General features: G+C 35.0%; 1 protein-coding gene across 1 annotated transcript in view; it reads left to right on the top strand.

The window, feature by feature from the left end:
• Positions 1-24,728, top strand: part of PIK3C2G (phosphatidylinositol-4-phosphate 3-kinase catalytic subunit type 2 gamma) — a 380,793-nt gene that overhangs the window by 297,402 nt on the left and 58,663 nt on the right. Inside the window, exons 28-30 of the mRNA XM_087442698.1 lie at positions 10,147-10,336; positions 10,824-10,945; positions 14,287-14,395. Of these exons, the coding sequence (XP_087298824.1) occupies positions 10,147-10,336; positions 10,824-10,945; positions 14,287-14,395 (421 nt within the window). The remainder of the gene's footprint in view (positions 1-10,146; positions 10,337-10,823; positions 10,946-14,286; positions 14,396-24,728) is intronic.

The raw sequence follows: 24,728 nt of genomic DNA, 5'->3' as shown, positions 1-24,728 counted from the left end.
GCTCATAAGGCTATCTTCATGAGAAGAGAGTACATGCTGGCACCCTAGAGCTTTCCACCCAAACACATAAAATATGTTCAGTAAATATTTGTTGAAAGAATGAATGATGGTAGGATCTCCGTACATCATGATTAGTATTATATTCCTACTGTTATTATTATCTTCATGTCTTTAAACTACTGATGAGGAAAGAAATGAATGTTTTATACTGCACTATATGCCCATAAATTCATAAAGTCAAAGAACATCTTTAGAAAAAATGAACAGTGTGGAAATGAATAATGATTGGAGTCATATTTTCACTTTCTCAGCAAAGTTTGGCCTAGATTGATGTATAATAATGGAAAAATTTGGAACTTATTCAAAAAAATCTAATACCATAGCAAGATAAATGGGCTTCAAGTTTTATAAAAGTGAGGGAAAAAGTATTAAACATTATTGAACTACATTGTTAACATCGAAGACATGGCAGATTAGTTGTAAAGAAGGCATTGCATGATAACTTTGATAGATGCCAACCTAGAAAAGTAGTGCTTGATTACATTCAACATCTATTTCTCTTAGAAAATTTTAGTAAGCTCAGAATAGAAGGAAATTTAGATAAATATGATATTTTTAAAAGTGAAAAATTATAAACATTCCCATTAATCTCGGGAAAAAAATTATAATACCTCTATATTGATAGTAAAGCTCTATATTTAAACTTTATCATATTGTTATTTTCCATTTGAATAAGACAACAAATAAAACAATCTCAGAGAATTAAAAAAATTTTGGAATAACAAGAGTTCAATAAAGTAAAGTGGTTACAAGACAAAAGACATTGAAGACTCAGTAGTGAAAAAATTAAAGGGGAAACATTATGGGATCACCTCAATAGATATAGAAAATGCAGTTAATAAAATTTAGAATGACTTCAAAAACTCTCTGGAAATAGAAAGAAATGTCCTTAACCTATAGCTAAAAACCTACAGAAAACATTATACTTAATGGTAAAACATTGAAAGCTTTTCCTTTGTAATCAGGAACAAAACCAAAAATGCTTGCTATCATCGCTTCCATTTAACATTGAACTGGAAGTCTTAGCAGTGCAAAGGGTGACAAAAAACTCTGTCATTGTTTGCAGATTGCATGACTATGTCTATACAGATTTCAAAAGGATATACAGATATATTGTTAGAATTAATGAGTTAAAAAATCTACTCAGATATTATCAAATATTAATTAAAGTAAAATTTAGGAAAAGATAGCATTTACAATTTGCCATACAAAAATATGCTCAACTGAGAAATAAATCCAACAAAAGATATGCAAAACTTCCACAGAAAAAAATTCTAAAATCATACAGAGAGATGTAAAATCAGACCTAACTAGATGGGGAAATATACCACATTCATTGGTTCCATGTCTCAATACTGTAGAGATGTTAATTCTCCCCAGATTGATGTATAGCTTTAATGCAATACAACTCAAATCCTTACATGTTTATTTTGTGTACAGGTGAACTTGATAAGCGGATTCTAAAATATATTTGGGAAGTCAAAGGGCCTAAAATAGTGAAATATCACCTGAAGAGGAACAGGTAAAAGAACTTGCAGATTTCAAGGCTTATTGCAAGTTCTAGCTATTTAAGGAAGTGTAATATTGACACAGAGATGGACAAATTGACAAGTGCAACAGAATGAAGAGGCTGGAAGCAGGCCTATGCATATATAGACCCTTGGCATTAGACAAAGCTGAATCAGTGTTGGGGAAGAGGGAGAATCCCCCTCTGCCCTTTCCCTTGAGGTTCTTCTGGCTGACCAAATAATTAAAAGACAGGTTAGCAGGAGAAAATAATACCATGTTTCATAACATGTATACATGGGAGAAACCAGGGATACTGAGTTTCTCAACACAGTGGCAGAGATTCCCATCTTAAATACTATCTTCAGCTAAAGACAAAGGAGGATGTTGGGGGTGGGGAGGGAGACAGAAATTACAGTAATCAAGGGTATGTAGATTTTTATTTTATTTTATTTTTTTTTATTGATGTTTTAATGGTTTCTAACATTGTGAAATTTTGGGTTGTACATTTTTGTTTGTCCATCACCATATATATGACTCCCTTCACCCCTTGTGCCCACCCCCCACCCCCACTGCCCCTGGTAACCACAGTCCAGTTTTCTCTGTCCATGTGTTGGTTTATATTCCACATATGAGTGAGATCATACAGTGTTTGTCTTTCTCTTTCTGGCTTATTTCACTTAACATAATACACTCCAGGCCCATCCATGTTGTTGCAAATAGGACGATTTTGTCTTTTTTTATGGCTGAGTAGTATTCCATTGTATATATATACCACATTTTCTTAATCCAATCGTCAGTCGAGGGACACTTAGGTTGCTTCCACTTCTTGGCTATGGTGAATAATGCTGCAATGAACATAGGGGTGCACAAGCCTCTTTGGATTGTTGATTTCAGGTGCATTGGATAGATTCCCAGTAGTGGGATGGCTGGATCATAGGGCATCTCTATTTTTAATTCTTTGAGGAATCTCCATACCGTTTTCCATAGAGGCTGCACCAATTTGCATTCCCACCAGCTGTGTATGAGGGTTCCTGTTTCTCCACATCCTCTCCAACATTTGTTGTTTTTTGTCTTGGTGATTATAGCCATTCTAACGGGCGTGAGGTGGTATCTTAGTGTTGTTTTGATTTGCATTTCCCTGATGATTAGTGATGTTGAGCATCTTTTCATGTGCCTATTGGCCATCTGTATATCTTCCTTGGAGAAGTGTCTCTTCATTTCCTCTGCCCATTTTTTGATCGGGTTGTTTGTTTTTTTGTTGTTCAGTTGTGTGAGTTCTTTATATATTATGGAGATCAACCCCTTGTCAGATGTATGTTTTGCAAATATTCTCTCCCAGCTGGTTGGTTGTCTGTTCATCTTGATTCTGGTTTCATTTATCTTATAAAAGCTCTTTAATCTGATAAAGTCCCACTTGATTATTTTTTCTTTAGTTTCCCTAGTCTGGGTAGGCATGTCATCTGAAAAGATTCCTTTAAAACCAATGTCAAATAGTGTGTTGCCTATATTTTCTTCTATGAGTTTTATAGTTTCAGGTCTCACCTTCAGGTCTTTGATCCATTTTGAGTTAATTTTTGTGAATGGCGATAGCACATGGTCCACTTTCATTCTTTTGCATGTGGCTGTCCAGTTTTCCCAACACCATTTATTGAAGAGACTTTCCTTTCTCCATTGCATGTTCTTAGCACCTTTGTCGAAAATTAGCTGTCCGTATATGTGTGGTTTTATTTCTGGGCTTTCAATTCTGTTCCATTGATCTGTGTGTCTGTTTTTGTACCAGTACCATGCTGTTTTGATTACTATTGCTTTGTAGTATGTTTTGAAGTCAGGGATTGTGATGCCTCCTGCTTTGTTCTTTTTTTTTTAGGATTTCTTTAGCTATTCGCGGTCTTTTGTTGCCCCATATAAATTTTAGTATTCTTTTTTCTATTTCTGTGAAGAATGTCATTGGGATTCTGATTGGGATTGCATTGAATCTGTAGATTGCTTTAGGTAATATAGACATTTTAACTATGTTTATTCTTCCAATCCACGTGCATGGGATATCTTTCCATTTCTTTATGTCATCATGGATTTCTTTCAATAATGTCTTGTAGTTCTCGTTGTATAGGTCCTTCACCTCCTTGGTAAGATTTATTCCTAGGTATTTTATTCTTTTTGATGCAATTGCAAATGGTATTATCTTTTTGAGCTCTCTTTCTGTTAGTTCATTATTAGCATATAGAAATGCAACTGATTTTTGTAGATTGATTTTGTACCCTGCAACTTTGCTGTAGTTGTTGATTGTTTCTAATAGTTTTCCAACAGATTCTTTAGGGTTTTCTATATATACAATCATGTCGTCTGCAAATAGTGAGAGTTTCACTTCTTCGTTACCTATTTGGATTCCTTTTATTCCTTTTTCTTGCCTAATTGCTCTGGCCAAAACCTCCAGTACTATGTTGAACAGGAGTGGTGAGAGTGGGCAGCCCTGCCTCATTCCTGTTCTCAGAGGAATGGCTTTCAGTCTTTCCCCGTTGAGTATGATGTTAGCTGTGGGTTTGTCGTATATGGCCTTTATTATGTTGAGGTACTTTCCTTCTATTCCCATTTTATTGAGAGTTTTTATCATAAATGGATGTTGTATCTTGTCAAATGCCTTCTCTGCGTCTATTGAGATGATCATGTGGTTTTTATTCTTTGTTTTGTTGATGTGATGTATCACGTTGATTGATTTGCGGATGTTGAACCATCCCTGCGTCCCTGGTATAAATCCCACTTGATCATGGTGTATGATCTTTTTAATGTATTGTTGTATTCGGTTTGCCAATATTTTGTTGAGGATTTTTGCATCAATCTTCATCAGCGATATTGGCCTGTAATTTTCTTTCTTTGTATTGTCTTTGTCTGGTTTTGGTATCAGGGTGATGTTGGCCTTGTAGAATGATTTAGGAAGTGTTCCATCTTCCTCTATTTTTTGGAATAGTTTGAGAAGGATGGGTATTAAATCTTCTTTGAATGTTTGGTAAAATTCACTGGAGAAGCCATCTGGTCCTGGACTTTTATTTTGGGGGAGGTTTTTGATTACTATTTCATTTCAATCTCTTTACTTGTTATTGGTCTATTCAGATTCTCCATTTCTTCTTGGTTCAATTTTGGGAGGTTGTATAAGTCTAAGAATTTATCCATTTCTTCTAGATTGTCCAATTTGTTGGCATATAATTTCTCATAGTATTCTCTTATAATCCTCTGTATTTCCATGGTATCCATTGTAATTTCTCCTCTTTCATTTCTAATTTTATTTACTTGAGCCTTTTCTCTTTTTTTCTTAGTAAGCCTGGCTAAGGGTTTGTCGATTTTGTTTATCTTCTCGAAGAACCAACTCTTTGTTTCATTAATCCTTTCTACTGTTTTTTTGGTCTCAATTTCATTTATTTCTGCTCTGATTTTTATTATTTCTCTCCTTCTGCTGGCTTTGGGCTTTGTTTGTTCTTCTTTTTCTAGTTCTGTTAGGTGTAATTTAAGGTTGCCTATTAGGGCTTTTTCTTGTTTGTTAAGGTGGGCTTGTATCGCTATGAGTTTCCCTCTCAGGACCACTTTTGCTGCATCCCCTATGGTTTGATATGGCATATTATCATTTTCGTTTGTTTCCAGATAGTTTTTGATTTCTCCTTTAATTTCATCAATGATCCATTGGTTGTTCAGTAGCATGTTGTTTAATCTCCACATTTTTGTCACTTTCCCAGTTTTTTTTTCCTGGTTCATTTCCAGTTTCATAGCCTTATGGTCTGAAAAGATGCTTGTTATGATTTCAATCTTCTTAAATTTATTGAGGCTTGCTTTGTTTCCCAACATATGGTCTATCCTAGAGAATTTCCATGCGCGCTTGAGAAGAATGTGTAGTCAGCTGTTTTTGGGTGGAGTGCTCTGTATATGTCTACTAGGTCCATCTTGTCCAGTTTTTCACTTAAGTCTACTATTTCTTTATTGACTTTTTGTCTGGATGATCTATCCATTGCTGTAAGTGGGGTGTTAAGATCCCCTGCTATTATTGTGTTGTTGTTGATTTCTCCTTTTAGGTTTGTTACTAGTTGCTTTATGTACATTGGTGCTCCTATGTTGGGTGCATATATATTTATAAGTGATATGTCTTCTTGATGGAGTGTCCAAGGGTATGTAGATTTAAGTCCTCTCCTTCTGTACTGATAAGAGTTTCCACAGATAAGGCCATCCCCCCCGCTTCCCAATACAGAGAGGAGATACTTTTACAAATGGAGATTTCCCTTATAAATGTAAATGTTTGTGTGGCAACTCTTTGTAGGGCCACCTAGAGAATGTGGCCTGGGAGAGACAGAATTTTTTGATAAGAGGGGGTTGGTGCCTTTCCTATTGTAACATCTATTTTACATTATATTACAGCCATCATATGGTAGTAACTCCTTCCTGAAACAGGCCTTCTGTGTTAAATTATTTATGCAGTTAGTGGGGGAGGTCAAATGTCCATCAGAGAAAATTATCAAGGTAAAGAGGTATATTTCAAGGTGGCTAATTTTGGTCTCCCACATCACTAAGGAAAGAATGGTCTTTGCAGTAAAAAACAAATTGGTAAATTAATCATTGTACGTCTATACTTTCAAGTACTATGTGGTCATTTTAAAAAATAGATTTAACTCTATGTTCTGAATTAGAAAGTTTGGTCATTCAACAGATATTTTTGGGCCACTTGCTGTGCACCAGTTACTATAAAGTTTCTGTTCCAAAATATATTACTAATTTTAAAAAGCAAATTACAACATTGCATATAATTGTAATTTTTGACTCCTGTCTTTTTTACTTCCATCTCTCAGAAATCAAAGTTCTTAGAAAATAGTGCTCCCTTTATCTGTCTGATTCCCTTCTTCCCCTCCTTCCTCTTTGTCAGCCACACTGCTGTTCTTTGCTGTCTGTTAAACACCAGCCATTCATCTACCTCTGAGTCTCTGGACCAGCTGTTGTGTCTACTAGAATGTCCTCCATCAGAAATTTCCATGGCCTATGCTCTTGGCAAGTTAAGGTCTTTGTCAAATCATTCACCTCATCTTTTCAGTGAGATTATCCCTGACCATCGTATTTAAAATTGCAACAGTTACCTACCCCATATTCCCACTCCACCATTTCTATTTTAGTTTCCTTTATAGTATATATTACTTTCTCAATCCTATATTTTTACTTGTTTATTTCATTATTGTCTGAATTTCACATTATATAAACTCTATAAGGGGAGAAATTTCTGTTTTGTTCATTGCTGTATCCCAACACTAGAATAGCACCTAGCATATAGTGGGAGTAAATGTGTGTGTGTCTGTCTGTTTGCACAAATGTACAGTGGTCCCTTGGTATCCACGAGGGATTGATTCTGGGACCCAAATTTTGCAGATGCCCATCCCTTATGTGAAATGTCGTAGTATTTGTATGTAACCTTTGCACCTCCTCCTATATACTTTAAATCATCTCTAGATTAGTTAGAATACCTAATACAATGTAAATGCTATGTAAATGGTTGTCATACTGTGTTGTTTAGGGAATAATGAAAAGAAACAAACTCTGTACACATGCAGTACAGATGCAACCATGTAAGCCTATTGATCCATGGTTGGTTGAATCCACAGATATGGAACCTGCAGATAGAGGGCTACCTGTATAGTGAAAGCTCAAAAAAATGATACCAAACTGTTGTAGTGGTTATTTCTGGGGAGGAGAGTGGTAATAGACAAAGGATGAAGGGAAATGTCCACATTTTACTTTATATTTTACTGTATTGTTTGAATTATATATTATAAAAAGTCAAGTTTTTTAATGTCCCTGAATCTCTTCCATAAAAAAGACAAATCAAATAGGGTAGCAAAACCCAAAAACAATAGACAACGTCTACAACAAAACTAGGTAACAAGGTATTCCCAAGAACCCTAAAATACAAGCACGTAGGGGCAAACCTTAGGCAAACAAAGACCTGTGTATCACCATCTTCTGGGAAGCTAAGCAAGCAATAATAGGTCCTCTGATTTACCTGAGAACAAGGACTTCAAAGAGCCCACTGGTGTTCATTGGAAAGCTGAGCAGGCCAATTTGATAACAGCAGCTGAAACTGGAAAGGATTTTTACACACTCCAATTCTTAGAGAAGGGCAAGTGTTCTATGGCAAATCTGAAAAGGTTGGAGAAGTCTATGAACTCTCAAAGATTACTGAGGCTCCCTTCTAGATAAAAGTCTTACACTGAAGAGAAACTGCTGGAAGTATAATCCAAACTGAGAGGAGAAAGATCATAGGAGCAAAGGGAAACCAAAATACAGAACATATTGGGGGCAAGAGGAGAAGCAGAAGAGGCATATCTCAGAAAGTATGAAGCAATATTTTTATCACTGTTTGATAGCAACAAAAAAGGGAGCTTCCGACCCTTGAAAACCCTCTACTCCTGAAAGTTCAGGAATGCTAATTTCATATTAAAATGAGCAAGCAGAATGGGTCGTGTTTGAATGTCATACAAAATTATAATAAGAAAAAGAGAAATAAGATGCAAAATGAAATCCATACAGTGAAAGTATGCAAGAAAGACGTTCTCACCAAAGGGATAAACTGTATCATTATATTTCAAAGTGAGCTAAAAAATTTTAAGAAAACAGTAAAGATATCAAGGAACAATATAGATCACAATTAGAAAAACTCAGAAATGAAGTGATGGAACCCAGGAAAGAATTAGATAGAAAAGAAAACAAAATTATAACAACAGTAAGCTAGAAAGAACACAGAAGTAAATAAGCACCACAACACAACAGATAATGCCTCCAGAGAAAGATGAAAAAAAGGAGGACTTTTAAAATAAAAAAGAAATGAAGAAAGGAGGTGAAGATCCACCACACACATAATAGAAGTCCCTGAAAAAGAAAACCAAAGTAATATATTAAAACAGTATCACAACTGAATTGTATAGTTAGTATTTTAATAAATACTAACATCATAATTTTAAAAGTTTTCTAAAAAAATCACAAGATTTGAAGTTACATATTGAAAGGACACATTGCATATTCAGAAAAATTACCCAGAATAACCAGCCTGAAACGTATTTTAGAAAAATTATTGGACTTTGAAGAAAAAGAAACTTCCTTTAACATCTAGGCAAAAAGACCAAGTCATTTATAAGGGAGAGAAGTTCAGATGTCATCCGAGTTTTGGGTAATAATCCTTCATTCCAAAAGAAAATGGAATAATATTTTTATGGCACTCAAAAAAGAAAATGTGAACCAGGGATATTGTATCCAGCCAAATTGTCTCTCAGGTGTAAAGTCCACAGACGAACTGTTGTCAACACCTAGAACTCAGAAACCTATTTCCTTGAGCACTTCTGAGGAATTTTCTGGAGAATGAGCTTCGGATAGTCAAAATGACTGGAGAGATGTGGACATAAGGACTGGTAGAGAGTTTAAGCTTTAGTGATGGTTAGAAGAGAGACTGTATGGTATATACAGTATAGATACTGTACGATGTAGATAGCATAGCTCTATAAAAATGGAAGTGGACTAGGAAGCACATATGAAAAGCAGAGTAAGCATAGTGTTTGCTTTGTCGTATTAACTGGGATAAAAAGGATAACACTGCAAGTCAGATACTGGAGAAGAGGGTATGGAGGGATAAAGGGTGTTCTATAAAGATATTTATTATGCCACTAAAGCACAATTGCAAACCTTCTTAAATACAAAAAAAAAAAGAAACCTTAAGAAAGCAGAGACACATCGAAAACAAATGACCATAGACTTGGGACCTGTCATGTGGCATAGCGCTTAAGTTTGCACACTCCGCTTGGGCAGCCCAGGGTCTGTGAGTTCAGATCCTGGGTATGGACCTACACACTGCTCATCAAGTCATGCTGTGGTAGCATCCCACATACAAAACATAGAGGAAGATTGGCACAGATGTTAGCTCAGGGACAATCTTCTTCAAGCAATAAGAGGAAGATTGGCAACAGATGTTAGCTCAGGGCCAATCTTCCTCACCAAAAAAAAAAAAAAAAAACTGACCACAGAGTAAAAAAGGGTTTCATATAAAACACTTTTATATTAAATATAGTATGCAACTTTTTTGTAAGATAGAGAAATACAAATATATACAAAAATAAAAAATTAAACAATGAAAATTAAACCATGATTTGTTTAAATATAGGAAGAGAGAAGGAATAGCATAGAGAGTACAGGAACAGATGCTGGGCTTCTAGGAGTATGCATTGTTTTGTAGATTTAATGTCTGGAATTATATAAATATTCTAAATAATTATGAACTAAATTTTAAAAAATCATCCTAAAAATAGAAAACAAACCTAAAAGAAGTTAAAATACAATATTGCAATTACAGTTTTATATTTCACCATGAAAGTTTCTTTTATATTTGTTAACAACTCAAGATGTGAACCTGAAGTTTATAGAAATGACCTTTAGTATTTGGGCTCCAAATAAACAGACAGGGTTCCTGACTTCCTCCACATCTAACAAACACAAGGAAACAAATCTTAAATGAAATGAGTCAACTTGGGAATGTTACTCACTATCTTTTCTTTTTCATTTCTCTAGGAAAATAAAGGAAAGTCTGGAGTGTTTCCCTGTTAAACTGAATAACTTGATCCATATACTTGCACAAATGACAGCCATAAGACCTGCCAAATCAACTTCACAGACTTTTTCCCAGGAATCCACTATGCTGAGTGAAACCAGGTCAATTCAAAGAGCGACAATTTTAGGGTTCAGCAAGAAAACTAGTAGTGTAAGTCTCAAGTCTGTCATCTTGACTTAAATATCGTTTGATTTCATCTCAGTCTGCCTTTCACTATACTACATATCCTTCCTTATACTATGATTTTTTTTTTTTACCATGCAAATGAAAAATCAGTAACAGTTTGAGCAGAAGTGCCATTAGGGAGGATGTTCCAAGGAGAAACCATAACAACCAGGGCTATAGGTAGAGAACCATCAAAGAGAACAGTTCCTGCCCTGTGGAAGACTATAAATCAAGAGCTAATTAAAGTGTCCACAAGAAAAGAAGAGCAGAAATTAGGCAGTGTGTTCCCAGCACATGAGATTTTGATATCTTTATATATTGTGTTTATAGGTACAAATTGCACCTCTTAGCTTTTGTGATGATTTTTGGCAGAAAGGCTCCTGTTTTGTTTAGTTTACATGAAACCAGATTTTACAATGTATCGCAGGTTGATATTGCCATCTTTTGATTTTTGTCTATTTGTTTTCTGCAGCTATATCTAATCCAGGTGACGCACAGAAACAGTGAAACAAGCCTGACAGAAAAATCATTTGACCAGTTTTCAAAACTTCACAGCCAACTTCAGAAGCAGTTTGTATCACTGACTCTCCCAGAGTAAGGCACTGTCCTCCACATTTTGCCTTCAATACCTGTCCTTGAACATAAGGAAAAATTATGGGTATGGGATTTTCTGTTTGTGAGCAACACAGCATTCTGACTCCAATGCCATTGAACCTTTCCCAGCAGAGAGTCTGTATTGCTCTCAGAGTAAAAAACCTTTTGTCTCATAAAACAGAACAAGGTTTGCAATTTTCTGTTAGCTTCAGGCCATTGATTTTGTAGACAGAAAAATTCAGAACCGATTTCATTTTCCATCAGTTATCAGGAAAATTGTTTTATTTGCCTGTTTTCAAGTTTAATTTTTTTGGTTTTTTCTATAAAAATGAAATGGAAATTGAAAATGCAGAACTAAATTGGATATATCTACTCTTTCAATAAGTAACTGCACTACAAAACTGTGATATATTTATTTGCTGTACCAGAAAAAATTTATTAATATCAATTAATATAAGTAAAATTTATTAATATCAATGCACTTTTTTTATCATTAATTATTAACTTTTACTTGGATTATCTAAATTTAATTTGTTATGTTTATTTTGAAGCAATCTTGAAAATTATTGCTTCCATTCTTGTTATAACAAAAAAAAATATTAAACATAAACAAACTAAGAATATAATTGAAAATAACTTATGTTCAAATAGATCTTCTAAAATTCATCACTTAGAACTAGCCAAATTTAGGTCATAGACTTCTGTGTATACCAAAGGTGTATCTCAACTTTAAAAAGGTGAACTTCCCAGAAGTTATGATAGTGACACTTAGGTAAATCAACTGTTATTTTATCTATACTTGGATTTTTGTTAAGCAAATGGTCCTTTAACAATGTGTATGTCCATACCTGACCTGACATACTTTGTACATATGGATTTTTACTAGGCTTTCAGGGTTTAGTTGCTTTCCAAAATATATATCTAAGCAAAGTTATCAATGGATGGAGAGAGATTGTACAATATTGAAGACTGAGTAGTTCATGTTCGTGAAAAACTATTCTAGCAGATGTCACAAAGATTTTGAAATACAGATGCTTTAAACATTAGGAAGTCAACAAATTAGAGTAAGAGCACGTTCAAGAGACTGAGAGGGAAGGAATGTATTGTGGAAACTTTTAAAAGCAACATCAGCTTTAAGGATTACCAAAAAACATCTGAGAGAATAACTGAGAAAAAGAAGATGCTGGCAAAAAAATTCAAAGTTTGACTTCAGATATTGGATTCAACATCAGTAGTTGCCATTGTACCCTACTAATTAATGATTTAGAAGCATGTTAATCCTTGTCAAATGGCTATCCTTTTTGGTTTCAAAAACTTCTCTGTTCTACACTTTTATCTCTCCAATACATATTGGAATAACTTGTAAAACTTTAAAAGTCCTAATAATCTCTCTCCATGTGCCTCTTGTCGATTTTCAGCTTTAGTTAGCATTCTGCTTTGCTCAACGACTACTGCCTGGTAATGGTACCTAAATTGATTTTAAAACCATTCAAGCAGTACGTGGAGGGGAGGAACATTTAGTCCTATGTGCCCTGAACTATAGTTGTATGTTGACAGTCCCAAAGGAGCTAAGGCTTGCAGTGATGCATATAAATGAAGGGTGAGGGCAACATTTCCTCTGACTCCTACATTTGCTAAGAGAAGCCCTACAAAATTATATAAACCCAATCTGGAAAGTGTGATCAGAAAGTTATAGTAATAAAGAATAAAATTCAAATTAGTACTAGCATATAATAGTGGTCTTCAAATCAGACTGTTTGTACCTCTGGGTAGCTTCCAAGAATACACAGGCATGGAAATCTTCCTTAAAATTAATGATCTTCTTTAAAATTAATCTGCTTGAGAAGAGTTGATTTCCTTTCCCTCTTTTACTTTCACCATTGCTCTTCTCCCAGCCATCCAGAATCTTATTTTGGTATGTTGTTCCAAAGAGTAAAACCTCTCTGAGGATCATATAAAGGGCAAATTAAAATGCTGGTGTTAGTATTGAGAAAATGAATTACTCTAATAAAGAGGTATCAAATCTGTTTGCAAGTCAGGTGTTTCCTAATCTTTGGTCTGAACAAAATTGGGGGAGGACATGATGGCATTGTCAGATAAAAGATCATAAAAATCATTTTTAAGACCCGATTGCTATATTATGTTTGACCGTATAACTTGAAAGCATTTCAAACAATTGAATGACATTACTATAGCTGAATTCCTCAATTCTCATGTACTTATTTATACACAAGATTTTTTAGTACATATGTCTATAAAAACATCAACAAAGGCATAGAATTGATGTTGAACTTCATTTTATTCTAGCAGTGAAGAAAATTCATCCACAGATACACAAATTAATGTTTAAAACCAGCCTAATCCATCCATTTATCAAATGCATTTCCATGTTTTGATTAATTGTGTATGGTACTGATTTTCATAACTAAATCTAGATGCAAATTTTTAATACTTTAAGCTTTAGAACTACAAGAGACCTTTAAAAAAATAAAATGTCAATTACTTAAATACACAAACATATTATTTTGGACTTCCATGACATTTTCAACAGGAAGCAGTGGATGAGATGGCCTACAATTGTCACATACTCCTGTGTGTTTGCTGACAACCCTTCACTATCCCCCATGTTCCTTTCTCCAGGGAAAGGTCTCTACCAAAGAAGCAGAAGTATGAAGGAGGCAGCAGGAAGACTGCAGTCAGAGAAGCTACCAGATAGTTTCTAAAAAGATGTATTTAACCAACACAACGCATTGCCAAATGCTACCCATTAACAGCTCATCTCTCCCAATAATTGGTCTTAATCACAGCTAACCTATCAAGATGAATCATCAGATAGTGAGAGGAGATTCTGCAAGTGAGACTCCTGGGGAAAGTGATACTTTGTTCCAAAAGACTAAAACCAGATGGAAGCATATGTCACTTGGTAAAATGTTTAATTTAGTTAGTGTAGCAATGTCTCTAGTGAACCCAGAGGAAACAGTACAATCTGACCTTTTGAAAAATTATGAATCATTAACTCCAGAAAGTATTTATTGAGCCCCTACATGTAGTTAAGGGACAAAATGTGTGGCCTGCCATAAGTACAGTAAGAAGGAACATATATGTTAATTTAGCATGTTAAATTAAATTAAATTAGTATTAATATTAATGACAGTTAAAATAGTACAAGTGACCACAGCATGTTAATGAAACTCTCAGGATTAATCATGTGTTCTATGGGGTTTTTTTTAAATGTTTTCATTGGCCCTTTCATGTAAGGCAGCTATAACTTCATGAACAATCCTAAGATACAGAGGCCAATTTTCAAACTGATGAAGATAAACTCTTTTCTTTTAAAACAGGTTTCCTCATTGGTGGCACTTACCTTTTACAAATTCAGATCACAAAAGATTCAGAGATCTAAATCGTTACATGGAACAGATATTAAATGGATCGTATGAAGTTGCAAACGTATGTTACAATTTACCTTTATATTTTTACATAAAATATCAACTATTTTATGTATTATTACTGGAAATATTTTAAAATACTTGATGATCACATTCTTTTAGTCCTACGTTCATTCAACAAATGTGCATGCCTAATATGTGTCAAATCCCTGAACAGGAAACTGGAACAGCAAAAAAGGTGTAGCACCTTGGCCTCTAATAACTTGAAGTAATGTGTGATTAGTGGACCGTCAGTGCTACTAAGTGCCTTAGTGTCTTTGAGGGTAAAGGATTACTCCTGACTGCAATGATAAGAAGGTTTTAGAGAGAAGAGAGCACCTGAGCTGGGTCTTTAACACTGGGCAGGATTTAAAAAAGTTGGCCTAGGAAAGTGTTTTGAGTAGAACCAAACAATATAGGAAAGGTCATGAGTGGAAAAAGAAAAAGGAGGAAGGGGTTGTATTAGATTCTATTCCTGCTGTGACAAATTACCACAAACTTGGTAGCTTAAGACAACAAAAATCTATTTTCTTTCAATTCTTAATTTCAGAAGTCCAAAAATGGGTCTTATGAGACTAAATCCAAGGTGTTGGTGGACTGGTTCTTTCAGGAGACACTAGGAAAAAAATCTGTTGCCTTGCCTTGTCAACTTCTAAAGATTACCTGCACTCCTTGGCTTGTGCCCTTTCCAGCAAAAGCACACTCCAGCGTCTGCTTCTGTTGTCACATCCCCTTCTCTGACCCTCCTTGTGATTACATTGGGCCCACCTGAGAAATCCCGGATAATCTCACCACTCCAAGATTCTTAATTTAATTTTATCTGCAAAGCCCCGTTTGCCACGTAAGGCAGCATATTCACAGGTTCTGGGAATTAGGATGTGGACGTCTTTGGAGGGCCATTATTCTATCACAGGAATATATGAAAAAGTGCAAGGACACAGTTCAGTTGGATCTCAGCATTCTTGTGAGAAAGCTGTGAGAGAAAGATGAAAATTAGCAAGGAGGTCAGGGCCAGGTTGTCAAGAACTAAAACTAAACCTTAGAGTGTGGTGAGGAACTAAAAACAATAAGAAGAACAGTGTATCTCACCTCTCTGGGAGATCCTGGCCCTCCTTACTAGACTGGGACTATGTTCTTTTTACGTTTTAGCCTTTTAAATTGTAAAATATAACATGTATCCAGAAAAATCTACAAAAGAAAGTTGGACAGTTCAAGGATTAATGATGAAAGGAACAGGCATGTAATAATGTAATAGGTTCAAAACATGTCTGAAAATTCTTTGCCACCCTCCCATCAATAAGAGGAGCTTAAGTCTGCCTATCTTGAACCCAAGAGGGGCTTTGTGATTTCCTCATTAAATAGAATTTGGTGGAAGTGTCTCTTCATGGCTTCTAAGTTAGGTTAGAAAAAGCCATGCAGCTTCTGCCAGTTTCCTTTGGGATATTCACTGTGGGAGCCTTCAGCTGCCATATAAGAAACTGAACTACCCTGAGTCTGCGAGGTGGCCAGATGACAGAGAGAGATCAAATAGAGTGATGTCCAGGGAACACAGCTGTTTTGGTGCCCAGCTGAGATTCCAGCATGCAGCACATCAACCTCGCAGTATTGTGCCTGGAGATTCCAGCCCCAGTCATTAAATAAGTGCAGCCTCCTTAGAGACCTCAAGCAAGAACACCCTAGGTGAGCCCCAGAACTGAGAGACAATAATAAAATGACTCTTGTTTAAACCAACAGTGCAGTGATAGAACACCTCTAAGGTACATGTATTTTCACTGTTGTATAGGATTCTATTATATGAATATATTATAATTCGTTTGTAGATTCTTCTCTATGTAGATATTTAGAGTGTTTCCAATTTGGGATTACTACAAGTAATGCTGCTATGAATATTCTTCTTCCTGTATGTCTCTTAATGCATATATGTCGGCCATATACCTAGGAACAGAATTTCTGAATTGGAGGATATGCTTATCTTGAATATTATAGGTAACGACCAATTTACTCTCCCACTTGTAATGAATAAGTCTTCTAATTTTCCACAACCTTGGCTACACTTGTTATTGTCAGTCTTTTTCATTTTGGCCATTCTGGTGAATGTGTATCTCATTGCATTTTTAGTTTGTATTTTCCTAACAGCTAGTGAGATTGAACACCTTTCCATGTGTTGTTTGGTCATGTGGATATCCTCTTTGGTGAAGTGCCAGTTCACTTCTCGCCCTTTGTCTGTTGAATTATTTGACATTCTTTTATTGATTTATAGTATTTCTTCATATATTCTGGATAGAATTCCTTTGTTAGTTAAATATGTTGTAACAATTTTCTTCCACTCTGTGTCTTGTCTTTTAGTTCTCTTTATTATGTCTTCTGATAAACAGAAAGTCTTAATTTTAATGTAGAATATACCCTACCTCAATGTCATAAACATAGTTTCCTGTATTATCTTCTAGAAGCTTTTTTTCCCTTTCACATTTAAACCTACTGTTTAGTGCCTGATGTGAAATCAAGTCATCTTATTTTTTTCCATGTAGGTTTTGAATTGTTTCAACACTATTGGAAAGACTTTCCTTTTCCTGCTGTTCTGCAGTGGCACATATGTGATAATTTAAATATCCATCTAGGTTTGTGTCTACTTCAGGGCTCTACATTCTATGCCAGTGATCTCTTTGTCTATCCTTGTGGCAACAGTCTTAATTACTATAGCTTTATAATAAGTCTTGATATCTAGCAGAGTAAGTCCTCCTATTTTATCCTTATTCTTCAGTCTTTTGGCTCTTCTTGGACTTTTGCATTTCCATGTAAAGTTAAATCATTAAAAAAATTTTTCTCAATAACAGCTGATTCTGTGCATCGAGGTCTTAAAAATATTTTGTTATACTAGATATCTTACGATACCTTTTTAAAATTATTTTTCTGTTTTTTCACCAGTATATAGATACAACTAATTTTGTATATTGACATTTTACCCAACAATCTTACTAACTTCACTCTTAATTCTAATAATTTATCTGTATTGTTTTCTGAATTTTCTCCTTACAATCGTATTATCTGCAAATAATAAGAGTTTTACTTTTTCCTCTCCAGTATGTATATATTTCTTTTTCTTGCTATTTTATACTCTCTAGGGCCTCCAATATATGTTGAAGTGGTGATGGTGGACATGCTTGTGTTATTCCTGAATCCAGGAGAGAGGTGTCTAATATTTCCTTATTATGTAGGAAATAGGTTTTTGTAGGTACCCTTTACTATTTTAAGAAATTTTCCTTCTCTTCCTAGGTTGCCAATAGTTTTTGCAATGAAAAGAAGGTTGAATTTAACAATTTTTTTTTTCTGGATCTATTAGGCTTTTCAGTGATCATCCAATAATCAATGGTTTTTCTCTTTTATTCTGTTACTGTGGTTGGTGAATTACATTGATGGATTTTCTAATTTTAAACAAATTTACATTACTAGGATAAACTCCACATGGTTGTAATGTATTATCTTTTTTATGTATTGCTGGATTTGATTTAATATTTCTTTAGGATTTGTTTTCAACTTTGTTTATGACCAGATACTGGCCAGAAGTTTTCTGTCTTATAATGTCCTTGCCAGGTTTCAGAATCAAGAATGTGCTAGCCTTATAATGTTAGTTGCAAAGAATTCTTGCTTTTTTTTCCTACTCTCTGGAAAAGTTTGTATAAAATTGGTTTCATTTCTTTAATTTGTAAAGCCATGTAGGTCCAGAGATTCAATTTATTTAAGAGTTGTAAAACAATTCATATTTTCTATTTCTTCTTGGGTCTATTTGTTAAGTTATAGTTCTCTAGGAATTTGTGCTAATTTATTGGCATAAAGTTATTCATGATATCCTCTCTTAGTCTTTTTAACATTTATAGGATCTGAGGAGATGTCCACTCTTCCATTCCTCATATATGACATTACCTAATCAGTCTTGACAGAGGATTATGAGTTTTACTAATCTTTGTAAAAAATTAAATGTGGGATTTATTGACCTTCTGTAGTGTATTATTTTTCTCTTTCATTTATTTTTGATCTTTATTATTTCCTTCCTTCTGTTTCCTTTGGTTATATTTTGCTCTTCTATTTGTAACATCCTCAGATAGTTACTTAACTTATTTATTTTCAACCTGTCCTCATTTAACACGTTTAAAATTCTAAATCTCCTCTCCTAATCAAGATTTAATTGCACCTCACAAGTTTTTATGTACAGTATTGTATTTTATCATTCTTTTAAAGTATTTCTACAATTTTCACTGTGATTTTTCCTGTGACCATGGATTGTCTATTTGACCCACTTAAGTTTTATATGCTATATTAATAATATATATTTTTGTATCCATAAACTTAAGAATTACTTATTATTTTTGTTTGATACAATCAATACTTGTTTAATATTACCCACATATCTCATTTTTATTGCTTCTTATAACTCTAACTTTCCATCTGGGATTGCTTTCCCTCTACCTGAAGAATACCCTTTTGCCGTTTCCTCTAATGTGAATTTCCTGCTGAAAAAAAATCTCTAAATTTGTATTTGTCTGAAAAGTTTTTATTTTGTCTTCACTCTTAGAAGATAGTTTTGCTGACTCTAGTATTTGGATAGCAATGATTTTATTTTAAAAACTTTAAAGCTATCATTTTATTGTCTTTTAGCTTCCATTGATTCTGTTTAGAATCAATTGATTATAACTGTTGCTTCTTTGAAAGTATTTCTTTCTTGATTTTTTTATCTGCTTTTAATATTTTTTTTTTGCCGTTCGTTTTCCACGGTTTCATTTTAATTTGCTCGAATATGACTTTGTTTCTGTTCCTCATGCTTGAGCTTTAGTGCCTCTTGAGCTCGTGCCATGGTATCTTTCATCAGTTTTGGGAAGTTCTCAGTCATTATCACTTCAGATATTGCTGATTTCTTTTCCTCTCTCCTCTTTTTCTGGGACTCTAATCACATATGTGTTAATCCTTCTCACTGCGTCCTCTGTCTCAGACCTTTACCCTGTATTTTTTATCCTTTTGCCTGCCATGACATTCTGAATAATTTCTTCTGACTTATCTTCTGGATTATTTATTCTCTACTTATCTGTATTTAATTTACTGTTAAATCCATCTTTTGAGTTCTTAATTTCAATTATTATATTTTTCAGTTTTAGAATTTCCTTTTTTTTAGTTTCTAGTTCTTTCCTGAAAATCTGTCCTTTTTATTATTTCCTTGAAAATAGTAAGCATAGTTGTTTTAAAATTTTTCTGAAAACTCCAATATTGGAATCCAGTGCATGTACATTTCTAATGTGTGATGTTTCTGCTGGTTTTCAATCATGTAGTCTTGTTCCCTTGTGAACCTGGTTACTTTCCCTTTTACTGTGGCCAAATATTGTACTACAATATTCTTTGTAGAAATAATTGGAGGCCTATGTTGCTGTTATCTTAGTCTAGAGAATTATAATCTGAGAACATTAACAATCTAGGGTTGCTGAAATACAATTACAGGGGTTCAGATTATTCAAAACCGAACTGTAGCCCTTGTGCGGGCCTATTTCTGGTTCATCTTTGTTTCTTAGATATAGCCATTTTGGTTCTAAACCCAAAGTGAGGCAGATTCACTGAGAGCCTACCTGGAAGCTCTGGATTCCATTCTCTTCCCTCTTAACTCTGCAGGGTGGTCAAAAGTGCTGCTCAATCTCTCAGGCATTTCACTGCTCCAATCTGTATCAATAAATACCTGCAACAGAAAAGTAGTGCCAAAACCCAAGCTCACAATCTGTGTCTTCGCCCAGATCCTAACCTGGTAACTTTTCACTATCTTGTTAGCTCTCTGATGCTTTAAAGCAAAGTTTAAAAAACAATTGTCTACTTATTCCAATTCTTCTCAGCAGGAGGTTTGAACTAAATGACCTAGTCTACCGTCATCAATAATGAGAGTCTAGAACTGCAATCATCACCCATGCTGTTCTTCAGCTTTTGGAGCTATCTGCCATTCTGCCTCCTCACCCCCATCCTGTGCTCAAATATACCCTTTCTCTAGTAGGTAATGAATTTAAAGGATCTAGGTCTGTTGTCTCTTCCCATCTGAAAAAGTATTTAAGGATTTCTTGGTGAGGTGTTTGGTATTACTCACCTGGGATTCTAAGAGTAGCCTGGAAAGTTGAAGAGAAATGCTAGACCCCGTTCTGCTCCCCTTTCTTATATGGGTCAAAAAAGAGCTCTTAAGATCCCTCCATACACACACGCACATATACATACAACCTATACGTGCACACAGCTGATACAACTCCTCCTGAATGCGCAAGGGTGTGCTGGCTCTCTTTACTGTTCGTTGTTCCTATCACCATCTTGCACCATCTTCCTGTGAGACAAATGCTAAGTTTCAGAGGCAGGTAACAAGCTAACAGAATCCTCCAGAGTTCTTAGATAGACATAGGATCCTTTAAGGATTTATCTAGAACATCATCCCTAAGGGTAAAAGATACAAGGCTTATTATGTTTTTTGCCTTTTGATGCAAGAATGGAAACCATTTATGGAATATTTTTAGCTAATCCACATATCAGGAATAACTTTAATGTCACCAATGAAAGCCCATTTCTATGGGCTACATTGCTACCATTTTTATAAACAAAATCTCGTCTCTGACAGACATTCAGTATGCTAATTAATAAAATGCCCATTGTTGATTGAGTAGTGAATAAATGGAAGCACTTATACTGACTGCCTCTAGTATGAGTTTCCCGATTAAAATATTGAGAACCTCCTCTTTCCTCTTCCCCCATCCAGGTGTCCCTGATAGTGCAGTCTTGATTAGGACACTAACAGGCCATTCCTGGACTCTGCAGTCTTGATGAAATGCCAGCAGCACTTGGGGTATACCTTGACCTAAGAAACACGAACATAATATCATGCTGTATATGCAGACATATTTTAAGCTTCAGTAAATTACAGGCATTGTAACAAGAGGACTGCAACTGACCCCATAACTGGGACTTAATAAAGGGTCAAAGAACCCTGTTTTACTCGCCTGTCAATTCAACAACCTTCTTTCTCCACTTGGAGCTTGAGAAAGACGTTACATGAGATTATTTCTCCAGTCATGTTTTGAATTTTTTAAATTATATGCTGTATAGTCGATTAAATCAGTATACATCAAGGAAACCTTACTGAAATTTAAAAATATAATGTATTAATGAATGTCTTCAAAATTGTCTCCTAACTATAGGTTTGCTGATTCAGGGTGTTGGCTCATTGCTCTACTTCCCAGTTGGGTAGTATTGTGGTTTGATGATGAATAGACCCACTTAGAAGAAAATCCCATAATTTAGATTTTAGGGGTCCTAAGGCTATTAGAAAAAACCCAGAATTGTCAATAATGACTGCATTGGACTGCATATAGTCAAGAGCAAGAGGTGAAACTTTTAAATCCCTGTCACCAGTTCCTAAGACTAGTGGTTCTCAAAGCTCAGAAATTGGACTGTAGTCAGAACCTCACCTGGGAACTTATGAGAATGCAGATTTTCAGCCCCATCGGAGACCTACTAAATCAGAAACTTTGGAGATGAGACCCAGCAATCTGTGTTTTAACAAGCCCTCCAGCGTGTTCTGAAGCATGCTAATGTTTGAGAACAATTATCTCAGACTATAGACGTCTCCCCCCCCCCTTTTTTTTCCAGTTTGGACATGTTCAAACATTTGGCCTCCAATATAGTAGACACTCAAGTATCTTACATTATTGATTTTTAGCAAATATGGACTCAAGAACATTGTGCTACAATATTATTTCCAGGCTGGTAGACTCTCAGCTGGAGATGCTGTTTTATATCAAAGGACAAGTGCCTGAGCACTTAAGAAGGTATACTTAACTCAATTGCGAATGAGGTAGAGAAGGCGTCCCAGAGGATATGGCATTCAAGTTGTTATTAAAGGGCAAATAGGACTAAGTAAATAGAAGCCGGGGGAAAGTTGTGCTAGATAAAGGGAACTACAAGGACAAAGCATCCATTACAGTTATATGCTTTCCTCTTGTTCATAAGCTTAAACAACTCAATGACTATTCATTCAATTTTTACCCATGTATAGCACAGTTACAAACTCATCAATATTTGATAAATATTTTTAAATGAATAACAGAATCATTAGCAAGATTAACCTATGAGATTTTGTGTTGCTTTTCAAGAGATGGAAAATTTGCATCTGAAAAGTGTTTAGCAGTGGTCTCTTATTTATTCTTACATCTTACCAGTTTTTTAAAAGATAAATTAGGTCATGCTTTGAAAACATAATTTATTTATGTAATTTATGTTTTATATGTAAATTACTACACTAATAAGTGATGAAGGTTTTAAAATTTGTAGAAAAACAGAAAATATGGAAAAAATTTAGGTGATGTTACAAAATAAATATTAATGTAATTTTAATATTTTTCTTCACTCCAGTGTATAATCCCACATGAACTCCACGACAGAGATCTCTGGCTTGATAGAGAATGATCTTGAGAATCTTGCTAGTTGCCAGCTCTGGGATAGGCTCTACTGGTTACCTAGGCCCAGGAACATTGCCTGGCCGTGCTCATAAAGAATGAGGATTAATTGTGCCCTAGGTCATGATTGTACCCTTCAGAAAGATCACTCAGAGCACATTTGTAGTATGTCTGTTAGGAGCAAAGAGAAAGAAATGAACAGTATGTGTTCATCATGGAAATAGAAACATGTAATAGGGAAACTGAAACCAAAGGTGTAAAATAATTGTTGAAAACAGTGATGGACAATAGGAAAGCTACACATAATAAATTATTATGTGTAGATATAAGGCATATGCATGAATATAGACTATTGTACTTGCCTATTCAATATAAATTGTATTATATCTTTTGAATATATTTGGTTTTGTGTCACAATCAATAAGTAATGGGAAATGAGTTATAACAGAGGCTTCTGCCCTATAAGATCAAGGCAACTTTATTTCATTGAATTTCAAGTTCTTTTTGCATATTCAAGAATATAGAATATTGACATCTTAATGTCCTTTACTAACTCTGACATTCTCTAAAGGTCATTTCCATTCACTTATGCTATAGTCAAAGGCCACATGGATATGGCAGTCTATAGGGGAAAGAGCTGAGGGGATGGTGGATGGGATTATCATCTTTGCATGTCAAGGGCTGCCTTACTGATTATACTAACGCTATATGGAAAACTATGCCTTTTCAGGATAATTGACAAAACATTTAGTAACCATTAAAGTGTCAGGCTTTCACCTATTTAGGCAGAGGCAAATAAGTGCAAAATGGAGAGGCTTCTGATTTCTGGTCCTAGTGTGAATAGGATGAATACTGAGATCTGTCTTCATGTGGCAGCAGGCTGTCAATAGGGAACTCCTAAATGTATCTGCCCGTAGGATGGCCTCATATAGAAGTGTCAGCAGACTATTGTTATGAGAGAGGAAGCAAAAGAGTCAGGCATATACAGGTAGGAAAGACTTGCAAAGGTGCCATATAGCACAGTGAGGCTCGGTGAATATGGTTGCCCATCATAGTCACTGCTGCATAGAGACAGATGAACAAAACCACCAAACATGTAGCTCACAGTTTTCATCACATTCACATTTACTAATGTGCTAAATTAAAGTACTACTGTAGACGCCCCCAAAAGAGGTGTTTTTATTTTGTTTTGTGTTGTGTTAATCTCTATTGGTCAGTAGTTAGGGAAAGGAAGGCTGAAGAAATTTCAGGCACCACACTGTTTTTGTCTTGTATGAATTAAGGTCTAGGATTTGAGTGTAAAAAAAATAGAGGAGAAGAATAAAGAAGAAGCACTTATATCATCAAACATGAGATACTATTGTGAAATCACAGATCCTAGAAATGCTCCAAGTGAGAACACGTCAGCCATCTTCTAACACTGGACTTCCAAAGAGGAGAATCTCATTTTGTTCCGTAATAGTCTCATATGAAAGGAAGCTGATATTATAAGGGCTTCGGTTTTGTGTCTCAATCAGTAAGTAATGGAAAGTTTAGGTGTTCTCCTAAAGTAACATCTCGCTAATTAATTTAATTGAATTTTGCACTGTGAGTATTTAGAGTACAATAAAATACCTCCCTGAGATGTAAAACCTACATCTCATTTGTTAGTTGTCCTCTCTGTACTACAAAATAAAGTAGTGCTATATTAACAAAAATCAAATCAACAAAAATTAAATATGTCCACTGGCATGTTAGCTGCCACTTTCAAAAACTACCGTCTCAGTCATTCCACAAGTGTTTACTGATTGCCTACATCATGTATTCTCTGGCCAGGGGTGCCAAAACAGTACCTAGTGATCAGTTGTTTCAGAATAACTTGCAGAGGTTTTAAAAAGTATGTTCTGAGGTCCC

Source organism: Ceratotherium simum, chromosome 17 (genome assembly GCF_057802395.1).
Source record: "Ceratotherium simum simum isolate JZ-2026a chromosome 17, ASM5780239v1, whole genome shotgun sequence".
NCBI classification, from domain to species: Eukaryota; Metazoa; Chordata; class Mammalia; order Perissodactyla; family Rhinocerotidae; genus Ceratotherium; species Ceratotherium simum.
The sequence above is the reverse complement of the archived record's forward strand: the minus strand, read 5'-3'. Positions and strand labels throughout refer to the sequence as shown.